This window comes from Gossypium arboreum, chromosome 2, assembly GCF_025698485.1.
Source record: "Gossypium arboreum isolate Shixiya-1 chromosome 2, ASM2569848v2, whole genome shotgun sequence".
NCBI classification, from domain to species: Eukaryota; Viridiplantae; Streptophyta; class Magnoliopsida; order Malvales; family Malvaceae; genus Gossypium; species Gossypium arboreum.
In genome coordinates this window covers 109,891,875-109,904,761 of record NC_069071.1, presented here as the reverse complement: position 1 = coordinate 109,904,761, position 12,887 = coordinate 109,891,875, and the positions used below count along the sequence as shown (strand labels likewise).

Here is a 12,887-nt window from a genome sequence, read left to right as displayed (position 1 = left end):
ATTGGGCCTAAAACCAAAGAATGACATCTGTTTTAAGCTTTACCAGTGAGCAGTGATAAATTAGAGATACAACCTGGGGAAAAAAAAATCAGAAACATTTTCTGGTAAGTGAAGGAAAAGCAGAGTCAGTGAAGAAGATGGAGACCAAACCCACAGAGATTGGGAGTTCAAAGATGTTTGGAGGGTACAACAAAAGATACAAGCATTTCAGTCGCACCCTCGGCTGTTCCATGACTTTCCATATCTACTTCCCTCCTTCTTCTTCTCCTTCCCACAAGTTCCCTGTATGTTCTTTCCCTTTCCCACTTTTTTCTATCTTTTTATTACTATTTTCATTTTGATTTTTTTTTTGTAAAGGTTTACTTCATGTTTTTTTAATGGTTATGGTCTGATGGGATGAAGTTAGTAGAAAATTTGGGTTCTACTTTTTTCGGCAATAGCTTCGGAAATACGTTTTCCATTGTTGGAATTCGAATTTCATTTTTGTTATATATGATCTCGTTGGCTACTAAATTAGTTGGCTTAAACTTAGGTTACACTCAAGTTATGATTTTTTTTTTCATAATAAGAGCTGGATTTGTGGGGAAGAATTGTTTTTCTTCTCTTTTTCGTTTAGTCTGCATTTGTGTTCTGATTATGACTTTTCAGATTCTAATATGAGAACCCTAGGAAAAAGTTACCCTATTAATTTCCCTTTTGTTAATTTTTTTCCCCTTCATTCCATTTTTTTTATTTATTTTCTTCTTTTGTTTGTCCTAGCCCTTTTCAATTAGAAATTTCAAATTTTATACAATTAAGTTTGAAAGTTTTAATTAGTTCTACAATCATGTTTAATTACTATTTTAATTAACTTGAATTATAACTCAATTATCTTTTAAATTATACTAAGTTCAGTTAGTAAAAGTAAATCTCATTCATGATGTTATATTCAAAGTACATTTATCCTGTCAAACTCTATATATTTTTTCAAAAGATCATTTTAAATGGTAGATGGGAAAAAGAAAATACACTCATTCAAATTAATCAGAGTGAGTAATTCTATTGTTTACATCTGTTAATCAAGAAGGTTAAAAAGAAATAAAGGAAAATCCACAACATCAAGGTTCTCATGAATAAACAAAAAATTTATAGATTGCTGTACTTTGTAAAATTGAGGGCTAACTTCAATTTTTTCCCTAAAAATAATAGGGATCTAAATGTATTTCCAATTTTCATAAAAAAAAAAGTGTATTCTCAATCAAACCTCGGGGTATTTTGTATGTCACCCTGCTTTTTATTGTGAGTCCCCTTTATTTGTTTCATTTGTGACATGTTGGGTTTTATTTTTGTTTTGGCTACATTTTGGTTCTGGGGTAGTATCATGATATTTTCTAATCTATGAGATTCTCAAACAGTATTGTCTTGCATTCATCTTTGAGCAGATACTTTACTGGCTCTCTGGACTTACTTGCACTGATGAGAATTTCATAATCAAGTCAGGAGCACAACGTGCTGCTTCAGCTGAGGGTGTTGCTCTAATTGCTCCTGATACATCTCCAAGTAAGTGGTCAGACCATTTTAGCTTATTCTTGACATGGGTTTTTGGAATTCTGTCTAGATACTTCAATATTGATTAATTGTGCTTCTGCTTGTCATTTCTTCCCTTTGATCGAGGATTTGAGTCAGTTCAACCAAGTTATCTTGACCCTACTTATCCTTTTAGTTTTCGTCTATTCTGTTGATGCTGTAGGAATTCTAACAGCTAAGAAATTGAAACAAAAGGCAAACGTAATTGAAATGGGATAGAAGCATATATGGTTCTGGTTTTTCCAGAATCCTTGTGGGTTTAAAACTCTCTTAACTTAATGATAAAGATTGATCCTACTAACCCTCTAGTGGAGTATTATGATAGAACTTGTACTGAAAGCCACATGCTAATCACATGACTATTAAATATTTAATAAAAGATGCAACACATAGACTCAAATAAAACAATGTAGAACAAAAACTTAATGATAAAGACTGGTCCTACTAATCCTCTAGTAGAGTATTTATGCTAGATCTCACTTCTTTCACATCGAAAACCTCTTGGATAACTTCACTTTGCTTTGCTGGAAGTTGACTAACTTGTTTGGTAATAACAGTTGTGTTTCCTTTGTCAAAACTATCAAGTGTATACAGGTCTAAAGCATTAAGCTTCTACGTCATTATCTACCCTTGCTTCTTGTGGCAATGGCACCAAATCAAGCACATCTCGTGGGTTAAGGCCATATGCAACCTCAAAAGGAGTCTTCTTTATAGTTCTGTTAACTGAATTGTTGTAAGCAAATTCAGCTTGTTGTATAACTGAATCCCAGCTGTTCACATGGTTTCTGGCTGAGCTTCTCGGCAAGTTTTCCAAACTCCGGTTAACTGCTTCAGTTTGTTCATCAGTTTGTGTATGGCATGTGCTGGAATACTTCAATTCAGCCCCTTATTTGTGCAGCAAGGGTCTTCAAAAATGCCCCCAAAACTTGACATCGTTGTTTGAAACATTTGACGTAGTAACACCATGGAGCTGCACTATTTCCTTAAAAACAAATCGACAATGTGCAATGCATCCGCTGTTCTAGAGCAAGTCAGTGTTTTGCAACTTCTCTTTACTAAGCTGACAAACAAAACACCACCCGACAGAACTCGCGCATCGTTGTACATATGTGGCCAAGAATAACGAACTGTCACCAATGCCATTGTTTCGTCTCTGCCAAAATGCCCTCCAAGACCATTCCCATGAAGTTCTCGTATAGTTTGTTCACCAAATGACCCTTCTAGAATGCACAATTGGTTGCCTTTGAAAAGATAACCATCATGCAACCTGTAGGCAATTTCTTTACAGCTTTTGACCTTTGTAACTCCCTCACAATCTGGTTGAAATACGGGTCTGCCATATATTGATTCTTTAGCTCCTCAAATCGTGTAACTTGCGAACTCATCATAGTTATAATAATTGACTGGCTACTCAAAGCATCCGCCATTACTTTGTCTCTCTTGACTTACCTGAAGTAGAAGTTGGCTCTAGAGCATATACACTATAGACTCTATGATTTGACCAATATTTCTCTTCTCTCTCTATGTCTTTTCCTTTTTATATCATCCAAGTAACAGAAAGCAAGAATGAACACATTGTCAAGAAACTATCTTTAACTTATATATATATATTTTCAAGTAGGATGCATACTGCAACTAATTAACTGTTTGTTATCTGTACACATGTTATTCGGATACAAATTTCTCCAAAATGCCTTTCTTAGTTCAATATAAATTATCGTTTTCAAAATGTCATTTTATCTACTAAATGTACAGAGCTGATTTCCTTTCTCCCCCCTTTCTAATCTACAGGAGGCCTGAATGTGGAAGGAGAGGCTGACAGCTGGGATTTTGGTGTAGGTATGCAGCATTTGGATTGTTTAAATTTGAATTTCCGGATATCTTTTATGGTAAATCCTAAACATTTGTACCCAATATCAAACTGTTCTATATCTTATGGCTTAATTCTGGAGAACTCTTCCTGGGGAAAAAGGTGCCATTTCAGTTTTATGTTACAAACTGAAGCATGCACAATATTTCTTTTAGCAGGTAATCCTGGAAAAAATCAAAGGTGAAGGCTTCATTTGGGTGGAATTTCCACTGCACCACTAAGGGTCCAGTGACAAGCCAAGCTTCTGTGCGGTGGGAATCCCTTCCCATTGCCATCCAAATGAACCATTTATTTATTCTATCAGGGAAAGTTTCCTGATAAGAAATAGGATGGTCAATTTTGCTCAAAGGGCATTTGTGTTTGTATGTATGTATATACATGCACACATACATTTGTAATCACTAGAGAATCCGTGAAACTAGATAAGGGAATATGCTACCAAACTGGCAATTATGTTGACTAGAAATTTTTATTTCTTTTTGGTTTTTCGTCCCTTTTTAATCAGAAATCTTAGCAATCTTCTCCTTTTCCTTTTTATGGAATTTTCTGTCAACAAGTTGGATTTGAGTGCAAAATGAGTATTAATAATTTCTTGCTGAGCAAAAGATATAGATGCTTATTAATTTCAGAGCTAGTTTTGATTTTTCTTTTGACCTGACCCAGAAACAATAATTTAAGACATACTTTATTGATTAGGTATCAAATAATATAATTCTGAGTTACCCCCTAGTTTTTACTGGCGATTGGGGATTTAACCACAGAAAAAAATGCATCTTTGCAAAACTTTCCAATGCAATTCTTATTATTGGCTTACCTGCTCCCAGCATTGCTTCCATGTGGGAAACATTATTTTGAAATTTACATGGTGCATTGCTCAATATTTTTCCAACACTGGTTGGCATGAATGGTTGAATATAGATGTGCACGAAGCATATCATTTTGACCAACTTTCTATCTCCTCCTCTCTTCACTTTTTTTTTGTTCCCTTGATTTTTTAAATTTTAGGTGCTGGATTTTATCTTAATGCTACACAACAGAAGTGGAAGAACTGGCGTATGTACGATTATGTTGTGAAAGAACTGCCAAAACTTCTGAGTGAAAATTTTCCTCAACTTGATACATCAAAAGCATCTATTTCTGGTCATTCTATGGGTGGACATGGTGCTCTCACAATTTATCTGAAAAACCTTGATAAGTATAAGGTAGTTGCAGTAGAGATCTTAATTTATTTTATTGACTAAGAATTTCTAATTTATTCTCTAGAGGATGTAGATGTATTCATCTTCACTCTAAGTTCCTTGCTTTTATACGTTCTTTGTGCTTTATCATAGAATTTCTAATTTATTCTCCAGAGGATAACTAAATATTTATTCATCTTACTCTAAGTTGCTTGCTTCAACCCTTCTTTGTTCTTTTTCTTTACAGTCAGCGTCTGCCTTTGCACCCATTGCCAATCCTATAAATTGTCCCTGGGGTCAGAAGGCATTCACAAACTATCTTGGCAATGACAAAGCTGCTTGGGAGGTCAAGTATCATTTGACTAATGAATGCCCTTCATTTTTACCTATTTTTTATTATCTTGGGGTGGAGAACAAATCTAAAAAAGAAGGAAAAAAATTGCAGGAATATGATGCCACTTGCCTGATCAAAAAATTCCATAATGTATCAGCTACCATTTTGATTGATCAGGTAAGATTAAAATCTCTCTTTATAAGTATCACCAAACACAAAACATCTGTCTACTTATAACTCTTTGTTTTCTCGTTTTTATTTACTTATTTTGAAGCAGCTTAGATGTCTTATTTTTCTTCAATCTCATGAGTCTTTCAAGTTCAATAAATTTCTAAGTTACGACATTACTTAATCCTCTAGAGTCTAAATTTGGAGAAGCATATATTCTTTACAGCTTTCAGATTTATTTTGCCAATGATATAACGGTGAAGTATTTTAATATATTACCGCTCTTATTGCTTGTTACCTCTATATATCACAATCTGTTGGCAATGGGGATGGTTTTAGGATTTACACAGTTCTTTAATTTGACAAGAAGACTTGTTCAAGAACAAAAAGAAAGCCTGCTTGAAAAGTATGAAAATTTAGACAACAATCAGAAATCATTATTCAAAATCCGAAGAAGGGAGGGGTAGCACTACGAAAAGTATCATATGAGCTATCCTTTTAGGTGTTCGTTTTCAGTCGAGGACAAGTGAGGGAAGGAAATGCTAATATTGGAAAATATGTTTGCTTTTAAATTCTTCTACTTTTCAATCCACATTGTTTATTAAAAGCTGCGTTGGATGAATCAAAATTTTTTTTTATGTTTATGTATTTCTGGACGCAGGGGGAGGATGACAAATTTTTACATGACCAACTTCTGGCGCACAAGTTTGAGGAGGCATGTAGGAGTGTGAATGTGCCGTTGTTATTGCGGTTGCAGCCTGGATATGATCACTCATATTTCTTCATTTCCACCTTCATCGATGATCACATCCGCCACCATGCTCAAGCTCTTAAGCTTTAAGTTCATGAGGTTTTCTGCACTAAAACAAAAATCTTAAGACCTTGTGAACAAATGTGGACTATTTCCTTTAAAATGCTGGTCTTTCCATTCACTGTTGTGACTTTCGTTTTAACTTTTGAGGATAATTTGCAGTAGTAATAAAGTGAAATTGTTAGGAGTGCTGTTTGGTAAAGTACTTGGTGATACCGAATTTATTACTAGTCTTTTTTATTTTAGGGATAAATTTCAAAATTATACTAATATATTAGTAAGAAAAAGCTCGTCTCAATGTTCTTCATTGAGCAACAACATAAGACTAGCTAGATCCTCTATGCCTCCATTACCATTAATCAAAAGTCGATCTTTAAAGTTCTCGAAGCATTTACCCCCGGGGGGGGGGGGGGGTAAGCCCCTAGTGAAAGATAATAGTAAACCCAGGGCCGGAATTCAACCTGACAAGATAATAGTAAACCCAAGGCCGAAAGCCAACCTGGCAGGGGAGTCGAGCCTCATCCGATACTTTCGAGTGTCGATACCTCAATCAAAATATTTAGAAACACGTTTTCAAATTTTTATAACACTTGGAAAGATCATCTAATTTAATTATTATTAATTTTGTTAACAATAGATATCCATACCATTGCCCCCTAAGGTCTGGGACTTTAAGTGCGAAGTTGAGGTCGTTCAAGCTCAAATAAGTTCAATATTAATTAAGTGCTCATAATAATATGGTTAACGTGGTAAAAATGTTTTGAGCAAGGTGTATGTCCGGGAAGAAGCCTCCGGACGTGGGATGTAGCATCACTGATCTAAGATGATCTGAATTGTTATCTTGAGTTCTCTTGCATCATGATAATTCATTGAGTTTGCGCTCTATGTTAAGTATCCTACTCTTTCAAATAAGCGATGTAATGGACAGAGTTGAAGGCTGCAATTCTAAACTTGCAAAATTAATCTGATGCCTCAGCCTGGACGAGTACTTGAATTAAGCTTGCAATATTGATCATTGAAGTGAGGGATATGCAGTACATACAAAATCAAATAGCTACTAAAATATAGCTTGCAATATTAATAACTTTTTCACAGGAATCAAGTAATCCAGAATGCAATCTTTTCAAGTTCGTGCTAAAGAATGGAACAGCAATGTGCTGTTCTGTAAGTTAACCTGATCAGCAATGTGTTTAGACTAAGTAGTATGGTTAACAATGAGCGGCTAGCCTAGGCATCATTCGGGAAAGTATATGTATATCAAAACAAAATGCCACTCTACGCCTTTTCACTATATAATCTACTGTGATTTAACCTGAATGTACAGCACAACTTCGGTAATGATCGCCTTCGGGAATAGCCCAACAAAGCCAAGTATGTTGGTGCTTCCAGTAACTGCTGTCTCATTTACTTCAAGTTGTCTAACGTATCCAATTTCAACTCAAATCTCAATAACTCCTTGCAGGAACAATGAGGCAGGCAGTAATCACTGAATTTAATCCCTCATGATATTCCAATGTGAAAATCGTCCGGGACTGGAGGAGAAAGTGGTTGGATTGCTGAACCACCAGAAAAGTTGTCATTGATATCCAAGATCCTTCTGGCAGTTGCCTGAGATTCTTTGACACCAATCTGTTTATCTACGCTAGAAAAGTTGCTACTCTCAACAGACGACAAGAACTTGTCCTTGGAGAGTGTCTGTGCTGACTGTAAAACAGAGCCAAAAACACCAGATTCCCTAAGTCCTTGAATTATGGCCTGTGAATAGATTAAAAAAAGCAAAAAAAAAAATGAATGGTTTGAGGATCCAGCATTTCGACCACAAATATTTCACTGCGAAAATCAACGAAAGAATATAACACAAGGCATCAGATAAACAGCTGTAGTAGTTTTACTTTTACCCACCATGGGAGTATAAATCCGAGTTAAAATGCCCCTCTTCAAAAGTTTCAAGCTCAATGCTTTATTAGTCCACACCACATGGTGACGGTACCTAAGTCAGAAAAACCATACTATTTGAGGAAGAGAAATATATAGTCTTCATCCTCTAGGGAATGTAAGGAGTATACATCATCAACAATTCTACAGTCTAAAATAGAATATATTTTAGAGTATATTTCAAATGTTAAACATAAGCATTACCAGCGAAGCATTTCCTCCTCCGTTGCAGTTGAAGCAATTATGAATGCCTGTATGAAATAAAATGTGAACAAACTCTAAGCAAATTAATCCCAAATATTAGGAATATAAAATGACCCAATATCATGTAAATACATTAGTATCTAAACTTAGAGATAAGCAATCAAGCTCAACATTCATCCATATCAGTAAATAAAAGGAGAAGCCCAACATAAACTAGTAATCTGCCTCTAAAATATCCTTGAAAATATTGAAAGTAACACACGACTTTGCACCCAACGACAGGTAAGCCGTAAATTAATTTTCCTAGGACCATAAAGCCATTTATTTTTGAAAGGAATATTATCTAAAAATGGCAGGAAAAATGACACACACATTGGTTTAATGTATAACCTAAATGGAATACAGGAAATACTTCAAGTAAAAGCAAGGGCAAGGGAAACTGAAAAGCAAGTTAGGCATCAATTGGAACTCACAGCTCTATCAAATTCTAACATGAAACATTTTTTAACATCCTCCTTCGTAGGCTTGCAGCCACATCGATCACGCCTTGAAGTGAGGTCAGAAAATTTGGTGTATGTATAATGCAGAACGGCAGCCTCATCCAATTTGATCTCCCTATGATATATTACTCAAAATCACGGTAGTTTATATATCAATAAATAAGAAAGGAAAGAAGTGCTTGAAGCAACGAACAACATATCATACAAAAGTACGTATCAATGTTGTCAAAGGTGCAAGGCCCATTACAGGAACATAAAAAGAAAAAAGAAGTATATAACAAGCTTGAAATTTATGGTTTGTGGATAGAAAGTTAAAAAAATTGTCTTATTTATTGTTTAACTACTTAACAGAAAGTCATCATCAACAAAAGCTCAATGTTTGTTCACTTCAATCTACAAACCCAAAATTGCACACGGATTACATTATGATTGTTATCCAATGTTTCATTCTTGTAAAGAGAGATAATATTATCTTCTTTTGGCAATTAAAAGAAAGCTAATAAAAGAAACTAAAAACTAAAGAAAGCAAAATGTCACTCTTTCTTAAGCTTTTGGCCCTAAAAGTGTGTCTAGGCATAATTGTTATGGACTTGATCAAAGATTCCTTGAATCAGTACAAGGGACTTTACACTATTTGCAGTGCACACAATGCCAGATATACATAATAATACATTTAACCATATCAATTTATTTACACAAAATGGATGGAATAGGAGAAATAACATTACTTTGGTGCCTTCATGTAGTTATGCCATCTATGTGCACCATGAGGACGAAGATGATCTTGAACACGAGCAGCTGCTTTCCCATTTCCATAGGTTAAAAAGTAGTTTGGGTTACCACGGATTGCCCGTCTGTAGTTACCAAGATAGGCTTCTATAGGAAGATGATCAAAGTTCTTCTTGAACATTGAGACCTATGCAAAGATAGAATATAGATTCATATACAATAAATGCACGTATATGATCATAACTCCAGCAAATCCTATTGACAGGCACATTTGCTAATAATATTCCATCAAACTAATAAAAGTCATATAGTCATAAACCTAGCCAAAGCAAAGCATGAGAAGAGAAACAAATGGATGAGATCACACCTCAGTAAAAGGTTCAATTATATCATCCCGCTCAACACAGCTTTCCTGAGAAAATTCACATGATATAAACACCTACCGTGTCAACAATGAAAGAATAAACGTACAACTTGACCAACTAAACATCCTTAACCTCTATACCTAAAATATAGCAAGTCCACTCACATAATTTGGGAAGACAACCATATCAACATCTTCAGGCAAGTCTGCCAGTAATTGTCTGACAGAGTACTCACGAGCACTGGAGGGATGTATAAGCTCATCAGTGTCAAGATGAATAATCCAATCCATGCCAGCATCCTATAAATGAATGAAGAAAAATTAATAAAGCTAAGAGTTATACTGAACATGAATTTATGCTACCAAACATACACATTATGCCAGAGATGAAAATGCAACAGCATACCCTTGACATTACAATAGCCATTTCCATGTTAAGAGTCTGCTTCACAAACAACTCATGATTACATGGTTTGTAGAAGAACTTTGCCAGCCAAGTCTCATTCCAGATCCGACTACAAGCAAAAAGAAAGAAGAAAAAAAAAAAAAGGGCAAGTCAGAATCTTATGACATATAACGGCTGCCCTTTTTGGGCATTGAAATGAAGTACTAAAACAGAAAAAGAAAGCAGGTAAAGCTCATATCCCGAAAATGGTAGACGTAGCACTATTTATTTCAAAGAACTTGTCTCTCAACTCAAAATGTGTTATGTATTTCGATTTAGAAGGCTCACCATAATGGTATTTCTATTTTGGTCAAGCACTATGTATACTTTGATTTCATTACTACCTAGCATTGGGTTCAACAATCATTTAAATTTCGCATATGAAAAAGGAAGTGAAACTAATGCCTTTTAGAACAATACCACAACAAACAATAAGCTATTAAACCAAATCATGTACCAACCTTTTAGCTTGTTGTTCCTCTAATTCTTTTGTTCGGTATATCACTTCCACCCCCTTTTAAGGATTGGATTTTGCACATAGGAACAGAGCCAAAGTGAAATAAATAATAGTAGATACTAATAAAAAGGAGTAACAGAGGATTTATACTCAACTGGAATCGATTCTAGGACTCTGGACACAACGGGAGAGGCAGCCTTCCCTTCAACAAAAAGGAAAAAGGTTGAAACTCCAATAACCTTGTGAAAAAATATCCATGGTAATATCTGTTCTAGGCCTGCAGCAGTACTTGAAACAATACATATCTGGCATGCACCAAAAAACCACCAAAAATATGGTAAGAAATAGCACCCATAAATCTATTAAGAAGTTAAAAACAAGTACAAGGATCAGATTAAGATTTAAAAAAGAAACATATTAGGTGTTTTTAAATTGAAACATTTCCCAGTATTTTGAAATAAATAAATAACATATATTTAGCACCACATTTTTATATTTTGTATATTGTGTTTTTGGGTTTAAAGATGTTTTCTTGGAATTGATTTTCCCCTCTAATTTGTATTTCTTTACATTACCATCTAATTATATTTTTCTCTATGATCTGAATTTTCGTGCTCTTATGAACAATGAAGACGAATATGAAGTTATTTAAGGTTTCGGTCCTAAAGGTAACTATAATTCAGGTGCATTAAGCTAATCAAAACCACCTATTCAAATTTCTTCGGGGGAGAAAAGCCGAATCTGGGTCAGGTTTTTTTTTTTTTTTTGAATAATAAATTGTAACAAATTAACATCATAGAATTAAGAATATGAACTTCCATCAACTACATAGCAAAGGGAGACCCAAAAAGCGTATCAAGGCACGAAAACCTTTGGCCTGAGATTCGAGCCGAATTCAAAATTCCAATCCTTAAAATAAGGGAAAGCCGGGGACCGGCTCTGACCCAAAACATCGACGCAATCGGAAACGGAGCGCCGATGGGGGCGAGAGTTTGATCCAGGATAGTCCATGCCAGGAAACTGGAAAGGATCAGGAGACGAAAGAAGGGGGTCAATGAGACCACCTTGCCATTGGAGAATAAAAGCAAAGAAGGCAACGGTTAATGGAAGGAGAGTCAAAAGCAAGAGAAGACGATAATTAAGGGCTTGATAAGATGAAGAGATGGGCTTTGAAGAAGAATAGGAGAGAGGAGCCATGAGAATGAGAATGAGATGAGATACAGAGATGGAAGACGTGTGTATATATATACATGCATATGCATATGAAGAATTGAATTTGAAACTGAAGAGAAAGTTGATAAACAGATATTCAAAAGAAAGACTAAAAAAATGAGAAAGCAAAGCGAAGAGAAGGGAAGGGAAAGAGCAGGCGTTTTTGTCCGTACGTTGGCGTTGTGATGACCGTCACCCTCTTCTCTCTTTCCGCTCCTTTCCCATTTGGTTCTACGTTTTTTATAACCATGCAATTACTTTTCCTATTTAACTTATATACCTAAATTATGAAAAATCTTATATCCATCTCATTCTCTTCTTCACAATAACTTATTATTATTATTATTTACTCTTTTCTTTATTTCATATTTCCTTCCAATACAATTGAAATTATATTGAACCGTATTATTCTCCTATTTATAGATTGGGAATAAACTATAGATAGTTCAAACATTATATAAAAAATATCGATATTATCGAACTTATAATGAAACTGTTAAACAAAATAACTTAGCTAAATAGATGATTTTTTTTATCATAATCAGGATGTTTATCGTTAGTATTAATACTTTTCAAAGAGATAAATAGATTATTATGAAATATGTTTCTTTTTATGAATAGAGATCAAACTTGATCACAAATTTATGTCATAATCAATTACTATAATTACTAAATAATGTGTGAAAAAGATTTAATATTAAAAACGTATTTATATTTACCAAATTAATTAGGCAGGACTAAATACGAGCTACTTCAATCGGGCAATTCACCTTAAATACTAACTTGTTTTTATTTTATCAATTTATACACTTTATTTTTAACAAATCTTTGTTACACATATTTAAATTCATGTATATTTCATCATCTTCTGTCAAGTTACTTATATTAAGATTCAACTCAATTATTTAATGTTAAATTTTGCTATTAGTACGTATATTTTATAAAAGTTATGAATTTAATCTCTCTACTTTAATTTCATCAATTTTATTTAAGATTTTTGTAAAAGTAATCAATTTTATGAAATTGTTACATATGTGCTATTTAATAATAATAAAAAACTCTCAAATTTTTCAACTTTTTAATTATTAAATGTAAATGTTAACATTTAATCTTT

At 34.2% G+C, this 12,887-nt stretch overlaps 2 protein-coding genes across 2 annotated transcripts; one reads left to right on the top strand and one right to left on the bottom strand.

The window, feature by feature from the left end:
- Positions 1-5: 5 nt before the first annotated feature.
- Positions 6-6,129, top strand: LOC108460655 (S-formylglutathione hydrolase). The gene is made up of 7 exons (XM_017760236.2): positions 6-284; positions 1,422-1,539; positions 3,358-3,405; positions 4,442-4,638; positions 4,862-4,960; positions 5,060-5,125; positions 5,778-6,129. Exons 1-7 carry the CDS (start codon positions 138-140, stop codon positions 5,955-5,957), a joined length of 855 nt encoding a protein of 284 aa, XP_017615725.1. The 5' UTR covers positions 6-137; the 3' UTR covers positions 5,958-6,129.
- A 689-nt stretch (positions 6,130-6,818) lies between these two features.
- On the bottom strand, positions 6,819-12,083 carry LOC108466710 (glycosyltransferase-like At2g41451). The gene is made up of 11 exons (XM_017767084.2): positions 11,432-12,083; positions 10,717-10,866; positions 10,566-10,618; positions 10,066-10,174; positions 9,825-9,959; positions 9,663-9,707; positions 9,295-9,482; positions 8,540-8,681; positions 8,067-8,113; positions 7,830-7,917; positions 6,819-7,682 (listed from the first exon to the last, which is right to left on the bottom strand). Exons 1-11 carry the CDS (start codon positions 11,756-11,758, stop codon positions 7,428-7,430), a joined length of 1,539 nt encoding a protein of 512 aa, XP_017622573.1. The 5' UTR covers positions 11,759-12,083; the 3' UTR covers positions 6,819-7,427.
- Positions 12,084-12,887: the final 804 nt, after the last annotated feature.